Source organism: Lycorma delicatula, chromosome 7 (assembly GCF_047948215.1).
Source record: "Lycorma delicatula isolate Av1 chromosome 7, ASM4794821v1, whole genome shotgun sequence".
In the NCBI taxonomy this organism is placed as follows: Eukaryota; Metazoa; Arthropoda; class Insecta; order Hemiptera; family Fulgoridae; genus Lycorma; species Lycorma delicatula.
Genome location: NC_134461.1, coordinates 11,836,831 through 11,860,149, shown reverse-complemented (window position 1 = coordinate 11,860,149; position 23,319 = coordinate 11,836,831). Strand labels below are relative to the sequence as shown.

Sequence of the window (23,319 nt, the reverse complement as noted above, 5' to 3'; positions counted from 1 at the left end):
TGTGGAAGATGTTAGTTCAACTGGAGCTGGAGCAGGGAGGGCTGTTTATTGGTTGCACATTTGAGTATTGCTGGTTTGTGTTGAGTATTCGCATTTGAACAAGGTTACTTAATTGTGTGTTTGTTAAAATGCGGTTAGCTGTTGAAGAACATGTATTTGTGATGGAAACTTATTTAGAGAGAGAACCTCATGTTGTGTGTCGGCAAAAGAAAGCACTGATGAAAAGTGATATTCAGAAGTTAGTTCAAAGGTTTCATGAAACAAGTTTGGGGTTGGACAGAAACGAGCCTGACACAGGTCAGTTTAACAGTGCAGGTAATACAGTACATTTTAGCGGCAGTCTCCTCATTAATCTGCAGAGAATAAGCCAGGAAAAGAACATTTCACTAGGTTCAGCCCACACTGCAGTGAGAAGAATGCTGAAATGATATCAGTATCAAATGCAGGTTTTCCATGAACTAACTAATGCTGATTATTGTACTGTCATTTGTTTAATAACTTCATTAGATGCAACATTGGCATTTTAGATCAAATGTTTTTTACAGATGAAGTGTGGTTTCACTTTGGTGGATATGTTAATAGTTCTACCAGACCTGAAGTACTAACCCACTGGGTTGGTCTAGTAGTGGTGAATGCATCTTCCCAAATCAGCTGATTTGGAAGTCAAGAATTCCAGCGTTCAAGTCCCCTAGTAAAGGCAGTTACTTTTATACGGATTTGAATACTAGATCGTGGATACCGGTGTTCTTTGGTAGTTGGGTTTCAATTAACCACACATCTCAGGAATGGTCAAATTGAGACTGTACAAGACTACATTTCATTTACACTCATACATATCATCTTCATTCATCCTCTGAAGTATACCTGAATGGTAATTCCTGGAGGCTAAACAGGGGGAAAAAAAGACCTGAAGTACTGAAAATCTGTGCTTTTTCTTTGAATTTCCTGTACACTCACAAAAAATAGACATATGGTGTGTGTTTTCAAGGCAATGGATAATAGGATCGTTGCTTTTTGAAAAAAAAATTGGATACTGCTGCCTACCAAGAAATTATCCAACAGTTCATAGCTTTACTATTAAGAGGATGAGCGTGACTGCTGGTTGTAACAAGACAGTGCCACTTCTCATGCAGCTTGCTCTACTAAGGAGATCCTACAGGATTTTTGAAATGAAAACTTCTTTATGCGCGTTGTGTCAGAATTTTTTGTACATATGAATTACACGGGAACATGGGGAAAAAATCGCTGACTCGTAATCAAAATCTGTAATATGTATATATATGAAAGAGAAAAAGGCATAGAGCGAGAATATATATATACACAGATGAGCATAGTAAAATTTGTAGTAGCAGAGGATGGGAGGTGGGAGAAAAAATTGCCAGTGATTCACAATAATTCTCCCTCTCTATCACTCACTTGTAATAATAAAAAAAAATAATTTTTTAAATTCAGTGTAATTGTAACATATATTTTTTTATTGAGTGTGGATAACGTATATGAAGATTTTTAACACCTAATTTATATGCATTAAAAAATCATTAACCCAGAAAATATTGTCGGTGAAGATTGGTGTTTATTGTTAAAAAATTACTTTATATGAAATATTTTGGTCATGCAATTCAGTGGGGGTGAATTTCGCTTGTGCTAGTATCTCGAGAACGGACCGCTAGACACATGGGACTAAGACCTGTCTCGTTTCGGGTGATCGCAAAGCTCCCTCTCGGGTTAAGCCTTTCAAAATCGTGTTAAAAATGCCCTAGGATGCCGCCCCGTTTTCGAGATAAGCTCTTTTTTTTATTTAACAAAAGATATGTCTGAGAAATCCGTTTCTTATGTAAAATATAAATAAAATAACAGCTATCAATAATTAGCTATCACAACCATAAAAAAAAATCCACAATACCCGCATTCGCTGAAAGTAATGATGACTGATTGATGCAGAATATCATTATAAATTTACAGCGTTAACTGAGTAGCTGATTATAAAAACCAACAATAATTTTGAAGTTTGAATCGTAAATAATGTTCATTGCATATATTAAATAATGATCAATGATATATATACAGATCGCTGAAAGTAATGATGACCTACATTGTCATCATAAATTTAACTAATCATGCTGTTTGCAGTAAAAACATATGTTTTACTATGAATTTTTCAGTAAATCAACTTTTTCAACATGTGAACACACATTCCTCATTGAAAGTAGCCGGCCATTTTTTAATGTATTCGAATAAACCCGTGAAAAGAGACGTGGAGGTTCAATAGCAAATTTCTTTGTTGTAATTTTGGAGGCATCTCAAACCCGTGTTTTACTACGTATTTTGCAGTAAATCCACTATTTCAGCGTGAAAATTTAACTACAAACATGGGATAATCGTGGAAAACACATGTTCAAATTGTGCGTCAAATTGGTTCTAGGGTCAAAGGTTAAAATGGCTATTGAACGTAAACATTATATGCTACTTGTAAAATATATTAATTCGAAACGATTGTGATCCCACACAAGTTTTCACTTCAGCCATGCGGTCTTAAGCACACATATTTTTTGTCAGAGGAAGAATCATTTCTAAAGTATTCTAGCCACCAAAATCCTCTGATCTGACTAGTCCAGACTTCTTTTTGTGGGGTTACTTAAAAGAAATTGTTTGCAGGAGCAATCCACCTACTCTGCAGGAATTGAAACATTACTAATATCATTTGGGAAATAGACAAAGTACAGATAACAAGAGTAGCCAGGAACATGGTCAAACATGTTGACTAGCATATAGAAGTGGATGGACATAATTTTCAACACCTGTAAATTAGTGCTTGCCAATAAACTATTATTTATGAACTAAACTAACCAATGGGGCCTCATTTAAGTTTAACACTTTGCATGTTCATTGACTTGTTATCTTAAAATTCATTGTCATTCCATATTTTGTCATGTAATCCAATTCTAAAGTCATCTGTTGATTTTACTGTGACTTACTTTATAAACAGAGACTTACTTTACAGACAGTCTCCTTTCCTCTACGTCGATCCCTTCATCCTGTTGAATATTATTTTTGATCTATCTTCAATCTATATATTAATGAGGTCAGAAATAATTAGCTCCTTTTTTCTCTCCTTAGGTTAAACTACTTGGTTAGGTTTTTCTTGTTTTTTTCAAGTAAATTTTTGTCATTTGACTGGTTTGATGCAGCTCTCCAAGATTCCTTATCTAGTGCTAGTCGTTTCATTTCAGTATACCCTCTACATCCTACATCCCTAACAATTTGTTTTACATATTCCAAATGTTGCCTGCCCGTACAATTTTTTCTTTCTACCTGACCCTATAATATTAAAGTGACTATTCCAGGATGTCTTAATTGTGTGGCCTATGTCTGTCTCTTCTATTAACTATATTTTTCTAAATGCTTCTTTCTTTATCGATTTGCCACAACACCTCTTCAATTGTCACTTTATCCACCCATCTGATTTTTAACATTCTCCTATAGCACCACATTTCAAAAGCTTTTAATCTTTTCTTCTCAGGTACTTCGATCTTTCAAGTTTCACTTTATAAAGTGACGCTCCAAACATATACTTTCAAAAATCTTTTCCTGACATTTAAATTAATTTTTGATGTAAACAAATGATATTTCTGACAGAACGCTCGTTTCGTCTGTGCTATTCAACATTTTATATCGCTCTTGCTTTGTTCTTTAGTAATTCTACTTCCCAAATAACAAAATTTTTCTACCTCCATAATCTTTTCTCTTCCTATTTTCACATTCAGTGGTTCATCTTCATTATTTTTACTACATTTCATTACTTTCGTTTTGTTCTTGTTTATTTTAGTTCTTGCATAGGATTTCATTCATGCTGTTCATTGTTTCTTCTAAATCCTTTTTACTCTCAGCTAGAATTACTTTATCATCAGCAAATCGTAGCATCTTTATCTTTTCACCTTGTACTGTTATTCCAGATCTAAATTGTTCTTTAACATCATTAACTGCTAATTCTGTTTAAAGATTAAAAAGTAACTGGGATACGGAACATCCTTGTCAGACGCCCTTTCTTATTACGGTTTCTTTCTTATGTTCTTCAGTTATTACTGTTGCTGTTTGCTTCCTGTAAATGTTAGCAATTATCTTCTATTTCTGTATGTTGATTTGTTTTTCTTTAATCTTCCTTCTACTATTAATCTGAGGTCTAAACTTCTTCCCTTGTCCCCTATACTTTTTCTGAAACCGAATTAGTGTTCTCCTAACACTTCTTCCACTCTCCTCTCAATTTTTCTGTGCAGAATTCTATTTAAGATTTTTGATGCATGGCTAGTTACGCTAATTGTTCTGTATTCTTTACATTTATCTGCTCCTGCTTTCTTTGGTATCATGACTATAACACTCTTTTTGAAGTCTGATGGAACTTCTCCTTTTTCATAAATATTACACACTATTAGTATAATCTATCACTCTCTCACCTGCACTGCACAGTAATTCTACAGGTATTTCATCTATTCTAGGAGCCTTTCTGCCACTCAAGTCTTTAAATGTTCTCCTAAATTCAGATATCAGTATTGTTTCATCCCTTCAATCCTCTTCTTCCTCTATAACTCCATTTTCTAATTCATTTCCTGCATATAGCTCTTCAATATATTCCACCCACCTATCAGTTTTGCCTTTCATATTATAAATCGGTTGTACCATCTTTGTTTAACACATTATTGGATCTTAATTTATGTACCCCAAAATTTTCCTTAACTTTCCTGTATGCTTCATCTATTTTACCAATGTTCATTTCTCTTTTTACTTCTGAACACTCTTCTTTAATCCGCTCTTCTTTTGCTAGTTTGCACTTCCTGTTTATAGTATTTCTTAACTGTCTATAGTTCTTTTTACTTTCTTCATCGCTAGCATTCTTATATTTTCTATGTTCATCCATCAGCTGCAAAATATACTCTGAAATCGAAGGTTTTCTACCAGTTCTCTTTGTTCTGCCCAAGTTTGCTTCTGCTGATTTAAGAATTTCCTTTTTAACATTCTCCCATTCTTCTTCTACATTTTCTGTTTTATATTTTTTATTCAGACATCTTGCGATGTCCTCCTCAAAAATCTTCTTTACCTCTTCTTCATCAAGCTTCTCTAAATTCCATAGATTCATCTGACACCTTTTCTTCGGGATTTTAAACCCCTGTCTACATTTCATTATCACTAAATTATGGTTGCTATCAGTATCTGCTCTAGGGTAAGTTTTGCAGTCGACGAGTTGATTTTGAAATATTTGCTTAACCATGATATAATCTATCAAGCCAGGCGATACCTTGCAGTATCGCCTGGCTTTTTCCATGTGTGTATTTTTCTATTATGATTTTTAAATTGGGTATTGGCAATTACTAATTATTTAATTATTATAGTGCAAAACTCTATGTCGTCTGTCCCTTCTTTCATTCCTTTTGCCCAGCCCGTATTCACCCACTATATTTCCTTCCTTGCCTTTTCCAATGGTTGCATTCCAATTTCCAACTATTATTAAATATTCATCTCCTTTTATGGGTTTAATTGCTTTGTCAATTTCTTTGTGTACACACTCTACCTCATCGTTATCATGGGTGCTTGTAGGCATATAGACATTAACAATTGTCGGTTTAGGTTTTGATTTTATCCTTATTATAATGATTCTATCGTTATGCATTTTAAAATACTCTACTCTCTTCCCTATCTTCTTGTTCATTACGAAACCTACTCCTGCCTGCCCATTATTCGAAGCTGAGTTTATTTAAAATCATCAGACCAAAAGTCGTTGCTCTTCCCACTGAACCTCGCTAACTCCTACTTCATGTACATTTATCCTCTCCATTTCCCTCTTTAAATTTTCTAACCTACCAACCTTTTTTAGACTTCTAACATTCCACGCTCCGACTCGTAGAATGTTTTTTTTTTAATTGAACTATTTGCCGTTTTAATAGTTACTTTATTACTTTATTTCATTTGATTCGATTAAGTATTTTTTCCATATCTTTAAAACATACACTTACCCTTTCATCTCTTTCTATATAACTCTAACAAATAGTTCTTATTAGCCTGATCATATCCCTTGATAAATAATGGTAACAAAAATTAATTAAATTTGAAAATCGTGTAAAATAAATACACGAGTATGAAAAAATTCCATTAACACCAAATTTTTTATTTTTTGTATTTGTGTAGGACTTAATGTGACATAAGAAATAATGTGTTTTTATTAGAAAATGTCTTCAGTATAATGAAAATTATTTATTTACATGATAAAAATGTTACAACTTCTAATTTATATGATAAATAAAATGTCATTTTAATAATAGTAAACTGCGATTTGGGACTTTTTTCTTAATTCTTTTTTTGCTAAATTGTTAATTTTGTATTTGCTATATGTGTTATTTATTTATTTGTCTCATAAGCTACCTTGCATATTCTAGAATGATTCCACTATAATATTTTGGATGAAAGTGAAAGCTGTATCTGATGAATTATTAATGACAAAATTAAGTTTTATGCAATATTAGTCTTGTTCTTTTCTGCACCGTTTTTGAGTTCCAATTAATTTAAAGAAAAACTGCAGGATTTATAGTGAATTACTGCATAAAATGTTTTTTGTGATTTCATTGTGGAGCATTTTGTTACATCCACACCTTTGTATATAGATTTTGTAAAAAAAAATACTCTTGTAAGTATATTTAAGAGGGCCTTTTTTACCTAAACAAAACAATATTTTGTTGATGGTCAGTTTCAGTATAGTACCGTTCTAAAGGTAGTAATTTTTTTCCTAAGAACTGCATTTTGATAAAACTTTTGTAGTTTCTGTTAAGTTTTATAATTTCAATTAACAATAGTAGTCTCAGGAATGGTCGACCTGAGACTGTACAAGATTACACTTCATTTACACTCATACATATCATCCTCATTCATCCTCTGAAGTATTATCTGAACAGTAGTTACTGGAGGCTAAACAGGAAAAAGAAAGAAGTTAACAATAGTAGTGGGGGTGGAAAAAGCATATAGTTACTGTATTCTTTTCCAAGACATGGCTGAGAGCATCAGGAGTTTTAATGCCCAGCTCATTCCCTCTAAAGAGCTATGAAATGTTGAACTTGCACTACCTGTAAAACAGCTTAAAAATTTGATAATTTTTATGCATAATTTACCACATCTTTTTTTTTTTTTTAATAAATTTCAGCAAAAAGGATGTAGAAAAGAACAACCTTTAATTTGGTGTAAAGCTCAATTTTTCATACATCAAATAGTTACTGAAATATAAATCTTAAGCGGCAAGTTTTTTCTGACCATATTCTCTGCATCACAAAAAATATTGGCCTGTGGTATAGATTCATTATGTAAAAATGCTCAGTTTGTTATTTAACAATGAATAGTTGCAGTGTATTCTGTTTCAATCTTACAAACCATTCCTTACTCTGAAAGGGTTAATAAAATAATTATTTAAAGTTTTAGATTTAGATTTTAGTAGTAGAAGGTGGCTCAGCTTTATCCAATAGGCACCTCAGCTATATTAACTTAGATTTTTGTGAAACTTGTTAATGCAGACCGAGACAATTGTATTAGCAAAGTTTATACTCAGAGTCTCTTCCTGTCTCAAGCAGGTGATACAGTTGGAGCCAGGGAGCCGCTGATACAATTCTTATTCAAATCTCATAAAAAATGTTTTTCTTATAATTTTATCTTTTTATTGTTTATTGATATTAGTTTTTTTTTAATATTTATTGCTTTACATTGCATAGCACAATCTGCAAGTAACACAAATAACAAAAGTATATATGAATGTGTGATGATTTATTAACAGATTCTTGAATTAATATTTGAATGAGTAATTATGAAATTTTGCCATGAATTTTGATAATAAACTTTTTTTTTATATTGTTTTAGAAATATAACGACTGCAAACAAAACAAGTGTTAGAACATTGAAATTGATGAATGAAATCAATTCGTTTTTGTCGCTCACTCTATCATTTTATACATAAACATTATTTCATTGGCTGCGTGTTATTTGTTCTTGTCATGTCAGTTTTATGTGATATTTGATTAAATAAATATACGCATATCTGTCATTCGGTTACTATAAATATATAGGTTTAAATGAACGTTTACATCTTATATTTATGTACGCATATTATAAATTAAATTTTATTCTTATGGTTGCTTTTTGATCTACATAAATGGCTGATAATTGTTCACTTCAGCCGATGAAATCGTCAAATGAAATTTTGTTAGAACTATTTGGTGCATTCAATGTTGAACCGCCGGAGTTATTAACTACCGCTATGACGTCAGAAACAAATGTGAATGCGGATAGTTGTACACAGGTATCAAATAAAACTGTTGTAAAACCACCGAATAAACATAAAAAAAGTAAAAAACGACATAAAAAACCAAAAAAAAGAAAACGACATGATGGTTCAGTTTCTTATAATAGTGATGGTGATAATAATTTTAGTAAGAATAAACATAAGAAAAAACATAAAAAGCATAAAATTAAGAAAGTAAAACAGGAAAAAGATAATGTTATAAAAAGAAGTGATGATACCAGCGAGGGTGATGATGGTAATAGTGTTGAAGATAAGGTTAAGAAAGAAAAAAAACGAAAATTAAAAAGAAAGAAAAAACAGTCCGATAAAAATAGTAGTAATAGTAGTGCAAGTAGCGATAACAATAATAATAAAAATAATAGTGATGAATCTTCTGATGAGAGTGAGAAAAAAATTAGACTAAATATAATGAAAAGTTTAGATGAAATTATTAAAGATGATGTTAAAAAAGTTGATAAACTAGAAAGTATAGATTCGGATTTGGTAATCATTAGTGATAGTGAAAATTCAGAAATTAAAGAAAAATCAAATTATGTACAAACAAATACAAAAGCATTATTTGAGCAGCAAACCTCAGAATCAGCGCCTTCAGAATCTGGTGTCGTAGTTAGTAAAAATGAAAACAAAAAACAGGTTATTAAAATTAATTTATTTACTACCAGTATTTGCAGTTCCAATGAAAAAGTTGGACTTATGAAACAGGAAGACAGCGATAATTTTATAAATAAAATAGTTTTAAACAAAAATGTTAATGTAGATTGTGATAATAAAGAAATTGAGATAAAAAATAAAGAAAGTATAGAAAATTCTAATGATGTTAAAGCAGTGGATATTGCATTTGTTAAGGAAAATATTGATTCTACAGTAAAACCAGAGAAGAAAATGATACCAGGTAAGTTTTTTTTTTTGTATTATGTTAATGATGTTATTTAAGTTGTATTCTAAAATTTATGCTTTTTATTATTTTCAAAAGAACAGTAATTTATAATGGATTACTTAGATTCTTTTTTATTTCTTCTGGTCCTCTATTTTGGAAGTCTTAACAGCAGTCTATATTTTATTTTTGACCAGAACTCAAAATAGTTCTACAGTTATAGCATCTGTATCAGGTTCTCAGACTTTTGTAGCCAGAGTTCTTAGTTTTTCAGCTCCATAGTTACCATCCATTTATTCTGAAGTGCATTTCAAAACATTGCTTGTGCATCCAGATATTAAATTTTCTTCTCTTGTTTTTGAAATTCTCAAAGGTGATATCAATTTCCTACCACCTACATAACACGGTGTTCTTTTCTGATGCACGTAGCATGGGATAATAAGATCTTGCTACACTGTAGACTTATATTATCCTTACATTTGTTTTGTCTTGTTGGATTGTGTTTGTGCCTCTGTCAATATAAAATATGTCTCATTATTTTACTGTAATTTCTTTTTTAAATTTTCAATGAAAGAAAGAACCTCTTTATTAAAACATTTCTTTATTTTGTATTCTTAATGTTCTTGCCAGTTTTCTTTAAGTTCTTTCATTATATTTTTACCATATTCTTCACTGAATTTCTTTAATCATCTCTTATAACTCCAATTTGCTATTGTGAACCAATCGTCATGAACCTACCTTCTTTTTGTATCATTACTCATATCCCTTCCTATCATTATTTGTGTTGCATTTGAATGTAAATTGAAATTGTTGACAAAATCACCCTTTTTGTTAGTCAAATCTTTACACACCTTGTTGCTGTTTCTTCATTGTTACTACTCATCACTACCTTCTGACCCGTGTGAAGATGTTTTATTAATCTTCTACTTTATTAATCTGATTTGATTTTATTCTTTTAAGTCTTTGAAACTTAAGAAGTTGGTAGTAAAGATTGAATCTTTATTAGACTATAGTCATCAGTTGTACTAATTATTAAAGAGGACAATTATTTTTAATTTTAGTTAATTTGGTATTTAAATTCCTGTTAATATCAGTTTAAAAAATTATAAATTGCAGTTCTGGTGAAAATAATCATAATTGTAATTTTATTTTGGTTATATAGATTTCTTATGTTATAAATTTACAAAAATGTTCAAGTTCAGAAAAAGTAGACAAAGTAAAATTTTGCAAGTTTGTTAAGCACAGAGCCTTGGTCTTATAAGCTGCTTTTTTACAACAGCATTGTGTTATTAGTTTTGAAAATTTTAATATTAAAATTTTTGTAAGTGTTAAATATGTGTATTAAAATTTATTATTTACATCCTGCTGTATTCACTTTTTGTTAGGGGGTGTAGCAGGTATCAGATTTAAATTATTAGTAAAAAAGATACATCCATTACAATTGATTATAGAATTGTCCATCTGTTAAAGAATTTTAAATCCTGCCAAAAACTGATTTGAATCAGTGGCTATTTGATCAGACTTGTCCTTATGTCGTCTTTTTGTCATCTCAAAGTTTTGTAAATTTTTATACCCTTCTAGTTGTACAATGTCTCCTACTTGTTCTTTTGATACTATCTGGGTGGCTATGAACAATAATTTTAATTAATTCATCCCTCTCCTTTTGGTGTTTATAGAAACTGGTCAACTGAAACCGGTTTCACAGAAACTGGTCAACTGCTGTGAAATTCTTCATCATTATTCACTTTACTGGTTTCTGATGCAAAACATTAATTGCTCACCTACTCACAATATTTCGATCAGTAGTTACATCACTGTTAATGACTTTTAGACAACGATAAAAGTCACTACTGTTCACTTTTTTCACTGTTAAAATTTCAATCACCAGTTGTTTTAGTTGCATTGGTGGGGGTGATTGCGCCACTGGGTATGGTAACCCGTGTGACTGGGGATGTGGCTTCCCTCCGCCCGTGGTGCTGCTGATCGTGACTTGGTAATGCCACGTGAGACATCGTGATGGGACTGGGTGGGGGTGGCGGGGTTTGTCCCCGGCTCCTGCGTGGACCAAAATGAAGTTACATTTCCCTTGATAGGTGACCTAAATTGGTCGACCTATTTGGGTGTAAGTCTGAATTTCTATATTGCGTAAGACATAATTTTCATTGGTATGAGTGTAGCACTGATCCAACTTTAAACTCGTTTCTTTTCTGAGGCATTCACAGTCACGAACGGTGCTGTCAAATGTGGTCTAGGCGTGGGGTTTGTGCTTCCATGTTTTCGGTTAGTTAGTTTGAGGGAATCATGTTAGGTTGGATAAGAAGATGTCCATTTGAGGCCTATGTGAAGGTGAAATTTGATAGGTATTTTACTGATGCAAATGCCTGCCAAGGCATTTACATCGGTGGCATCCCAACCCAGGCTTGACTGATGACTGTGAGATGTAATCAGTTAGAGGGTCTAAAGACGACCTCCGGTAAAGTCCATCAGGGCTCGGAACGGAGGGGGTGGTGTGGCGACTGGTAACATCACAAGGTGGGTGTCTTCCCCCGTACAGGGTTGGGATAGCAGCTGGTTGTATTTGATTCCATAACAATGGCCATAAGAAAAAAAGAGGGTATGAGTCAACAAATTTTGAAATATTAGTAACAGAGGAATGAATGTACAAGATAGGAACATCTGTGGTTAAATGCAATATTTTTTTCTCCTGTTATATTCCAGTGCACATTACTTTTCAGCCACCCCTTGTAGTTTTCTCTATAAAATGCCAGTATATTTTAGGATCTGATTCTTCACGACCCTGGAGGATTCACTTCATCGATTGATCGATGTCAAGGATAGCATATTAACATCAGATGCGATTGCACTTAAGACTGTTGAAGGTACAAGCACTGTTTTGACTCTGGGCAAATCTGCTCAGATATTCATTATATAACCTTCTATTATCAGAAGTTCTGAATTCCTGAACTTAATGCTATTGCAGTATCTGATTTCTCAGAAACATTCTCTTTTGCCATAAAATTGTTGGGCACTTATACCGATTGAACTCATTCAATCTCCATCCATATATTTATATTTAAGTTTATTTAAAACATTTTAATCTATGTAATTGGTTGTATTTAAAAATATTTTTGGTGTCATATTTTAATTGTTTAATTAGTTTTAGGTATGTTTGCTTTATGTTATTAGAGGTATCATAAAAGGTGTTAGTCGATGACGTTTTTGTTTTTTATCTAACGTATTACACTGTTCGACTAAAAATTTCATATTTTTTTGTTGTTATAGTAATGTTATGTTAAAAAACATCTTATGTCATCGTAATTATACTGGCACTTTTTGTGTTACACCTCTAATTTTTTTATCGATTTTGTTGTTTTATTTATTTACAGAAAAGAGGAAGTTACTTGTCGGCAGTAAAATAATGATAAAAAATTTGAAGAACAGTACTGTTTTTGAAGAAACCGTAAGACAGGTTGAAGAACAGGCTAGGTTAAAAGCAGAACGTTATGAGGAGGGTGAAATATCTGATGATAGTAGTAATAATGATAATGAGAGTAAAAGCGGTTCGAGTAAAGTGCTTTCACCACCTCCTTTATCGCCGGATCATTCGTTAATTAAAATATCAGGCAAGATTATTTGGTGGCACGTCATTGCTTATTTTTGATTAGAGTGCATGCGGCTCACTTATTGCTGATAATATTGTCAGCTTCTGTATGGTTGATCGGATTGAAAATTGTAATTGATTGTTTCTATAAAAACCTTACTTGATTCTGAATTTTAACATCAAAGAAGAGAAATTGATTTTTACTATTATATTAATATAAAAAATTTTATGCATCAGCTAAGCTAATACAGGTTCTTTCTGCTCTTCTTTAGTTGGCATAATTGATATGCAGGAGAGGATTCATATATAAGGAAACAATATGTTGAGAAATAGGTTTTTGTTTTTAATTTTATAAAAATGTGTATGGGTACTTTTTAAAAGTTATTAATGTTATTTATGTTGAGAAAGTAGTTAGAACAACCATAGTTACGGGTAATTTTCTTTTTTCTATAATTCAAGTTGTTTGTTAATTTTATAAAAAAAATAATAATATGCTAGAGTTGATGTGTGTAGTAAATACGGTATACATATCTCTCTGTAGGTCTTTTATCCTGAAAGTTTTTTTTTATAAGTATATTTACTACTGTTTGTCACACTGTTAACAGGTTTACTTGATCAGGAATAATTACTTTTACCACTTATATACACATATCTCCCTCTGTTTTGTTCTTTATTGGAGATTAATTTAATTGCTTATTTTTCCATAAAAAATAAAAGATTAGCATTATTAATTTTTTTTCTGGATTGGTGTGTTTTAAATTTGATGTAATTTTAAAAGATGCTAAGCGTGTCGATTATTTTTAATCGATTAATATTACATTACATTTATATTAATTGATGTATTGTATTCTTTATTATATGTCAGTCTAAATGCATTTTTATTGGTTAATTTTTTAGCCGTGACTGTAATATATTTTTATATTATAGCCAAAATTTCCAGGATACTTGGAAAAATTTTGTTTTTACATTAAAATATATTTACATAATATTGTTCATTTGTACAGTTTACAAGCTGTGGTAGGAAAGTAATGAAACTGTTTTTCTAAAATTCTGTATTTATAAAAATCAATTGTCTTCTTTAAAGAAATTTTTCCCAAGAAGCTCACACCTTCTGGAGACATTTCACGTTTTTTTGTAAGTGTGCTACAAGTCTTCAACTGGGATTGCTTTCGGCTGATATGTCAAGGCAGTTTGGATGTTGTCAGCGGTTGAAAAATGATGGTCTGTCCTGTCTCTTTTTCGTGTGGATTTTCACTTAGGAGAAAAGAAAAATGAAGAAAATGTGGGTGTTACAAAATTACGGTAGTGACTTTCCTGGATAAAATTCTGTGATGGATAATGCTGCATGACAAGGGGCATTGTGATTCAGCATCTTTTTACCTGTATTGCTTAGCTGCTTTTTCTTAGCTGTTTAAAAGTTGTGATTTTAATAAAGTACAAATGATTTTGAACACTTCCTTCACTGATAAAAGAAATAAATGCGTAGTAATTTATTAGCTCATTCTTGCTTTCTTGAAATTTTTTTTAGATGCGTCTGTGCCACTCCTGACTTGTTCGTTTTAAGAATTTAAAAAAGAAATTAGATTTATTATCTCTTACCACATTCTTGAGAAAATTCCTATCTGTCTGATGTCTTCCAAGAAGTGCAGACACACATAATGTTTTGATTCTTCTGTTCCTTGATCATGAGGTTATTTTAGAACAACTGTTTACACATTTCATCCCTGATTCCTGGGTTAATATCTTATGAATAGTAAACATTTATATACTTTTTTCTCAGTGATGTCGTTTATTGATCTTACCTCAAGAAACTTACTTTTTCTACATTTTTGTCTGCTTTTAATCTACATATTCTTCCAGTGGTGCTTGCTTTTCTTTTCCATGTTTTTATGGTGTTCTTAAAGGCCTTACATGTCCAAAAACTTAAAACGCTTACCCTGTTTAGAGTACAATCTCTGTAATCCTGTTTTATCAATTTCATATACAGTATTAATGCACTATATTGGAACAGATTTTTTTGTCCAATTTCATAGTAATACAGCACAAGTAAAATTCATTTGGGTAATACAGGATAGACATTTATATAGTAATTTTTTGAAATTAAAACAAACTCTGGAACGCAAGGAAATATTTACTCTTCCATTCCTGTGGAGGGATATCTGCAGTTAGGCACAGTTTTTCTAGTTTGTTTGCTGTATGACCTGCCTCATTGCTTTTCTGCCACACCTTATTTTAATTGGATACTTTTTGGACAAGGTATCTTGGTATCTTTTGGTAGCAAGACATCTTGCTACAGATGTTCATGTGATTATAATTTACTAAACATTTAGTATGAAGCGATAAGTGTTTTGATCACAGTTTACAGTTGACACTGTTAGACAAATCTTTCATCATATTTGTGAATGGTTATCATACTTTTGAAAGTGATTTATAATTAAGCCTCTTCTTGGTGGGCTTCAGGGAGATGACTCAATAACTTTAACTATTCTTTGTTTGGTACCTTATTTTAAATAGCTTGTTAGGACTGGCAAAATGGTGTACTGATCCAAATCTGTGAAGGGAAGAGTTGAGATTAATCTAAATCAAAATATTCAGATTCTCATTGGAATATTTATTCAGTACACTAAACTGCAGAGTAGGATATATTTTTTTGCTATATTTCTTTACTCGCATAAAAATGGTATGATTTTCAAATAATTGTTTATTTTAAACGGGATGGAATTTGAAGCTAACTGACCTCATTGTAGGGATTAACTTTGGACCAGTTAATTATTTCATTTGTATTTTATATTGAGCATTTGTTGTGATCAGTTCATGACAGACTTTGTACTTTCAGTTTATTTCCTATGGTGCTTCATGAAAAATATTTTTTACTAAACAAAACATCAATATATTGCTGATTTAAAAAAAATAGTTTGGAGAGCAGGTCAGATTACTACTTGACGATTGTAATCTTTTTACCCAAAGTTGTTAAGTTGTTAAACATTTAACAAACTTAATAATTTGAAGTCTTACAAAATATCTGCAGTTTTTTTGCGGAAATTTAATGTGATATATGCTAGTACAGTTTCTCACATTACCAAAGGAATGTTTAAAATCAGATTGATTTGATCTTTATTATTCTCTGTATTATTTGGATTGTGTTATTTTAGAAGCATCTCTTTTCACCACTTTTCTGAGCGGCACATGTAAAATAAGGTTGTACAGGAGTGGGTTTGCTGCTTTAAAATTTTTGAGTTGTTAAATTTTATCCTGTCAGAAGATTATGCTGAATAATTGACCCATATATCCTGGAATTTTTGACTTATCTGAAAAGTGGTGTTAAACAAGGGTTGCAGCACCTTTGTTTATTATACTTTATTTTTGTGCATTTATAAATTATAATTTAATACACAAATTACTTATGCAAACTGTTTTGTTTACCATTGGCTAGTTCAATCTATCTCTTTGTTTTGGATTGCATGCAGTGTTCTACAATTTACGTGTAAGAACACAAACAATATAAAAGATGTTGGGGGTATAAGATGAAATTAGTAAGTGACAAACTAAATGTAGTTCATGTAAGAAAATGAATATTATTTTAAGTTAAATAAATAAATATATATATCTTTTTTTCAGTTATGTTGAACAAAAATACTAGTATTTAAATTTATCTGTATTTATTGATTACTAGTTGTGCTTTTATGAGGCTTGCCATATTATCAGTTAATAATTAATTAACTCTGATACACCTGAAAATATTTCAGTTTGTCTCTTTTGTAATTTATTGCACACTTACTACCATGACTAAATTGCCTTATAATTTGGTTGGTGATATTCTCCCATGTTAGTAAAAAAAATGAAATCATTCAAATCGTCAATCTTTGCTGTGTAAAATTTCTAAAACATTTGTTGTTCATTTTTTATTGGTGTGAAAAGAAAAAAAATGTTTCAGTTAATTATCAGAAAACTAAAATTTTGATAGCTATAAAAAAGAAATCATTGATTGTGATAAAAATTTTATACGTTAACATATTATTTATCTAACTCTTCTCTATCACCCTGCTTAGTACCAGTTGGGTTAAATGAATGTTTAACTGCTTATGACATTTTTTTTTAAAAAAGCCCATTCTGGGATCTGACCAATGTTTTATTAGAAATTTGTTGTCATTGGAATTGTCAGTGCAATATGTATTCAATCTTACAATCTGAAATCAAATTTAAATTTTTGAGACCCATGATTAACATAGATTTTAAAACTATTATATGAATTAAAAAGATGCTTGTGGAATGGTAGTTCTCTTGCTCAAGCAAACACAGTTTTGGCTGTAATAAAAGAAAAAGGTGGTAAAAAATTAACTATTAAAGTACAAATTATTATCAATTGTAGCTGCATAATGCGTTGTAACTAAAGATGACTGTACTTGAACAAGGAACTGCTGTTTCAATCTTACCTTTGTAATTCATTAAGCGTTTCTAATTACATCCATCATATGTCTTTTATTTCATTTCAATTCCAAATTACTTAGTCAAATTTGAAACTGAAAATTATAATGATCCCAAATTTATTGCTAAACTAACCTGACGATATGCTTCTTTTGAAAAAATGTCATTGGCATTTTAAAAATTGTTTAATTGAACAAATACTTGGCAGAGTTGATATATATGGGTTAGATGGAACAACATATTAGAATATCAAATTTTTATCTTACTTTTTAATAAATGTTAAATTTTACTTCTCTGAAATCTGAAAAATCATATTTTTTTCTATTGTCACAAAAGTAATATAAAAATGAAAAACAATACGTGTTGTTTTACATTTATATGTAAAAAAAATTTACGATTCTGATGATGTAATTTTTTTATTCTTAGGCTAATATGGCAAAGCCATTCACAAAGTTATATGGTGCCTAGTACGAGGGTAAATCAAACATAAACGGGATTTTATTTTTAAAAAACATTTATTTATTGAAAAATAAAAGGCAAATATAATTTTTTATATAGTTTCCTGCATTAGAAATACATTTTTCCCAGCAAGAAGGAAGATTTTTTATCACAGCATCGTAGAATGAAGCTGGTTGTGTCAGGAGCCAGTTGTGCATGAATCCCTCCAGTCCCAGTCGTCATCTTCAAATCATTGCCCTCCTAGAGCATCTTTACGCAGCCCAAACAAATAGAAATCGCAGGGTGATAGGTCTGAGCTGTAGGGAGAATGATCAAGTTGTGTCCAGTGCATTTCTTCTAGTTTTGGGACCGTTAGAGCTGTATGGGGCCTGGTGTTGTCGTGGAGGAGGATGGACTCTCGAATCAGTTGGTCTCATCTTTTCTGGCGATATGCAGGCCTCGCATCGTTCAACAGCTTGCAGTAGTAAGCAGCATTGATTGTGCATTGCTCATGCAAAAAATCAATAAGCATAATGCCTCGCCGGTTGAAAAAAACTGTTGAAAGAACCTTGCCAGCTGACAGTCGAGTCTTGGCTTTCACTGAAGGGGTGGGGGGGGCTTCCTCTGCCAGTACATACTGGCTTGTTTGGACTGGGGAGTGTAGTGGTGGACCCATGTTTAGTCGCAGATGACAATCCAACTCAAAAATGCATCACTTCTTTCGCAAACCTTGCTATAAGCCTCTGTCAGTCTTCCAAAGTCTCAACTTCTGATCTGTGGTCAAAGGGCGAGGAACCCATCTGGCACACACTTTACGGTACTGTAGATCATTTGTGATGATCGCTTGACAGCTCCCATAACTTATCCCAACCTGTTCTGCAATTTCTTCAAGAATGTCTCAAACTGCGCGAATGTTTTTGTCTTTAATGCTTGTCTGAGGATGGCGATCATGTTCCTGATTTTCCACTCATTCTCATCCTTCAACTATTTATGCCAGGCAAACGCATGAGTCCTTAACAATGTTTGGTCCCCGAACTGTGCAATCAGTCTTTGGAAAATTTCTGTCGCTTGACCTTCATGAGTAAGAAATTTTATAATTATGCGTTACACAATGGAGGGGTGCACCTATTGCTCCAACATCGTGAGCGTTACGGACGAATTGGTAGGGAGTGTGGAATGGCCGGCTCTCCGCATTCCTAATGACCCCACCCAAGCATACTAGAAGTGTGGCCCCAGTTCTACTAACCGTAGACGCTTGGGAAAAAAAATCCTGTTTATATTTGATTTACCCTTTTATAGTAAGGAATGTTTAGAAATCCTGTGTTGAATTTAAATTAACAATTTTTGCCAGATTATAAAATATCATTTTCATTTATTCAAAATTTTCAAATCTAAAATAAGTTGTGCAATAATGAATGCAAATAATAGTTTTAAATGTCGTGGGACTTCTTTTGTAATAACAGCAATACTGGGAAATCTTGTGTCATGAGTGGTTCATATTGATTGATTAGCTGGTGACAGTGTTATGTGAAAAAAATATTTTTAAGAGTTGACATATGTGATTCTATTTATACTTTCTGATTTTATTATTTTGTTATTTTTCGTACTCGTTAATTTTGTTGTACGTTTTCAAACTAAAAAAATTAACAAAATAATTAAAGTTATAACATAATCCTGAAAATTTCAGTACAAAATATATTGAAAATAAGTTTGTGCCAGAATAATTTTAAAATTGATTATTGTTATATTATTTTAAACCACCAATACCTTAGTCAGTCAATTCAGAAAGATATGCCATGAAATCCAAAAATTTAATCACATTTCTTTCAAACATAAGAAAGTATTTGATAGTTATTGATTATATTTAAAGATGATAATAATGATTGGAAATTTTGTAAAATACAAAAACAAAAATCGAGAGGTTGAGGTTACATGCAGACCTTAAACTGTAGATAGGGGATTCTTGGTGTCTGCAGTGAAATTAAGAAAAAATGTCTGAGTGTATTATTATTATTATTAAAAAATTACATTTTGGTTTTGAATATGTTGTAAAAACCATAGTAAAATGTTTTGAAAATTGGTGGGTACTGCTTTATATTACTTTTCTGTACTTGTTTCTTTAAGATGAATTAAGTTTTTAAGTATCAAAATAATACTGTAAAAGTCAGTAACTGGAGTGAGAACAAGTAGTTGAATTGTTTTATGTTAAAAATAGCTTCAAAAGCATTTTTATGTCATATCTAATGTATGTGATATTCTCAGATAAACGGTGAGTAATGGATAAATGTTCACAATATAATGTTTAATTTCTTTTTTAGGTAAGTTTCAAATTGTTGATATACGTTTACTGTTAAGTAAGCTTATATCTTTACATTTTAGTTTGTATAAAAATATTTGATATGTTTATGATTCATCTGCCATTTCTCAACATACATTAGTTTTCAGGTAGATATTTTTATTATACTTTATACGCAAAGAAATGTTTTTCTGTCCTTTGAATTTTTTTTAAATAAAAAGAATATTATAATTTATTTTAATAAAGATAATTTCATAATACGATATATTTGTTTAAATTTTCAGCTGATAATAAATTAATTAGTTCACCTTGTCACACAAACAAGTCAGTTGAGAAACAGACTGCTAGTTTCAGTGATCTTTTACATCATCAATCTCATACAAAAAAGGATAACGATATAAGCCAAAGGTAATGAAATAAATTATATTATTCCATTACTGATCTTGAAAAGTTTTTTTTCATTTCTATATTTATTTAAATTATAAATTTCTGAGCATAGAACTAGTCTTTAGTTTAGAACTAAATAATTCTGTTTTGTTAATTAAATTCTTTACTATAAAGTATTAAAGTATGGTTTATTTTAGCTCCTGCATCAATCATAACTTTATGTTCTTAAAAATTAGTTTATAAACATTTTTAATTCTTTAAAGATTCTATCCTGAGATCAATACAGTGGAATTTGTAAATGTGTTAAAACTGTGGAAAATTAATTATTTTTATAATTCTTTTTTTTTTGAATATACTTATTTTTTTTGGCAAGATTGGTTTACCATACAAAAAATAAAAAACCGTGTAAAACAGACTTCTTTTAGAAGAAATAAAGTTATAAGTATTTGCGTTACATTTGTTTTTAGAAAAAGATGTATAAATTATACTCTAGTAATGATATAAGCATCCTTTAAGATTGGATTGCAAAGTTTTGGTATGATTAGCATATAAAGTAATGTAGGCTATTTTATATTGGCATGTCTAACTGTGTGCAGTGAGCGCTGTATCATTTCCTAGTACAATACTTTTCTTAAAATTGAAATTGTTTAAAAGTAAATTTTTTCATCGTGTAACTATATTTCAGTCTTTTTTATACTGCTTTAATATTTAAAAAAGAAATATCCGTTAGACATAATATTTTAAGATTTTATTAAAGTTCTTAAAACAAAAGTAAAAAGTAGCATTATTTTTGTGTTGGGTCATTTGTTCCTTAAAGTATGTATTTCTTATTACATCTATTTTTCTAATATTATTTTACCCAGATCAAAAAGCCGAGAAAAGCATAAGCCACCGAGACTCAGAAGTGTTTCAAAATCTTCAGGCGATCATAGCAGAAATCATAGATCAAGGTCAAAGTCAAAAGACAAAGATAAATATAGCATTTGGAGTTCTAGTAGAAAAAAACATACAGACCATCATAAGCATCGCCACCATCATCATCACCGTCACCATAGCAGTAGAAGAAGATCATCTACTTCACCTAGCGATAGGGATTATCATCGTAAAAGGAATTATCACAAACGATACTCAAAATCAAAATCAAGAAGTAGATCTAGAACAAAATCTAGATCAAGATCGAGATCACCTTACAAAGATAGGTAAGCATTTTATTTATTACCTTTTTGTATGATTTTATTAATTTTGAAGATCAGCTTTGATCCATTTGTTTATCAAGCAATTTAAAGAAGTAATTTGGTTAGACAGCTAATGTGTTTATAGAAGGAACTCTTAACAGAGCTAAATATGCGTATTGTCTGCTTAATGAAAAGTTCATATAGAAGAGAGAACGTGGTGTATCGTAATATAATTTCCACTGATAGTATGGCAAAGTGATAATTTATGCCGTGTAATTTTGGGGATGGGCTAATATGTTCCTTTAAGATGCATTTAAGAACCTGCTATCAAGAAATTTTTGAATTACTGAGGAAAAGACTTATTTTCAATGTATATTTAAACCGGTCAGTTTAAAATAATCGATCTTTGATATTTTGCTCATCATCTAAATGCACTAAAGTGAATAGGTAATCATTTGTTTATGATATAAAAAAATGTAAAACTGTATCGAAAGGGAGCTGCTAGTAAGTAATGTCTGATAAAATTGTTACTGCAGGTGTGTTAGTATGAGATACACAAAATGGTTATCAAATGGAAATTCTTGTATAGCATCTACGTCAGTGCTCTAGATAAAGTCAACCTAAACATTACTTTTATAAAAAAAAAGTTTTTTGTTTGTACCATGAAAAAAGCTACAGTAGTGATTGATTTTTTAAAAAATTAATTAAATTTAATAATAAGTGAGTTTTATTTGTATGTTTTTATGATATAAGGTTTTATATTTTATTGTTGTATATTGTATTATTTGACTTATAATGAATATATTTAATTTTAATTTTTCTAGACGACAGGACTGTCAGGAGAAAATTGATAAACCGCGGCTGTTAGAGATTGCTCGTAAAAATGCCCTTAATATGCTAAAACAGAACAATTCCACGGGATCATCATCTGTTGGATTATCTGGATCTGGTGTTGAACAGACCAAAGCGACTATTGCTGCTGGTGGAAAAACAGTTGATGAGCTTACTGGTAATGTTTCATATACCTATATGCATATAGAAAGAATTTCAGATCATTATTTACAAATGTGATTAAAGTAAAAATTTCATACATACATGGGTCTAGAAGCGCTTTATTTTCGCCCTGACTTCTGCTCCAAGGGTAAAATGAAGCCACACTAAAATTCTTTAAACTTAAATTTAGGGGTAAGTATGATGGTTTCATATAGATTTTGATTATAAAAATCGAATAAAACAGGTCTCAGATCTCTGGTCTTATTAATCTTTGAGAAAATTATTGAAAAAAAAAATTAAAGCATTTCATGGTTTCATCACTCAACTGTTGAATCTGAAATCAGGGGTAGTATTTTACAAGCTGTAACAGAATCAAAGCCTTTCTGTACCCATTTTTATATGAACCTTTTTTTTTAAATTTAATTTGTAGAACACGTCCGGAAATTCTTTCTTTCTCTATACATTTATACTATATGCTAATAATAGGTAGTTACATAAAGGAGGGATAAAAGAACAGTTCTCTTTGATTGTATGTGAAAACTGAACGTTTGTACAAAGCTGTGTATTTCATCAGTTTATTTCAAAGGCTGATCTGATCTGATCTGTCAAGTAGTGTTGTCATCACAACTTGATATAAGGCAGGAGGGCACTGATGGGAAAAGTTAGCAAACTTCTATAAATTAATTTATGAATTTGGAAAGCAATTGGTCTCTTCTAAAGTGTAATCAATTACATTGACGTGTATGCTGGCCGGATAAAAGTTTTTTTTTTTTTTTGTCTTCAGCCATTTGACTGGTTTGA

The 23,319-nt window shown here is 31.1% G+C and overlaps 1 protein-coding gene across 3 annotated transcripts in view; it reads left to right on the top strand.

The window, feature by feature from the left end:
* Nucleotides 1–23,319, top strand: part of LOC142328268 (uncharacterized) — a 71,543-nt gene that overhangs the window by 4,712 nt on the left and 43,512 nt on the right. For all 3 annotated transcript variants that reach the window (XM_075371957.1, XM_075371956.1, XM_075371958.1), the window contains exons 2-6: nucleotides 7,888–9,221; nucleotides 12,590–12,826; nucleotides 20,248–20,371; nucleotides 21,214–21,549; nucleotides 22,350–22,534. In XM_075371957.1, coding sequence (XP_075228072.1) covers nucleotides 8,180–9,221; nucleotides 12,590–12,826; nucleotides 20,248–20,371; nucleotides 21,214–21,549; nucleotides 22,350–22,534 — 1,924 coding nt within the window. In that variant the 5' untranslated portion in view covers nucleotides 7,888–8,179. The remainder of the gene's footprint in view (nucleotides 1–7,887; nucleotides 9,222–12,589; nucleotides 12,827–20,247; nucleotides 20,372–21,213; nucleotides 21,550–22,349; nucleotides 22,535–23,319) is intronic.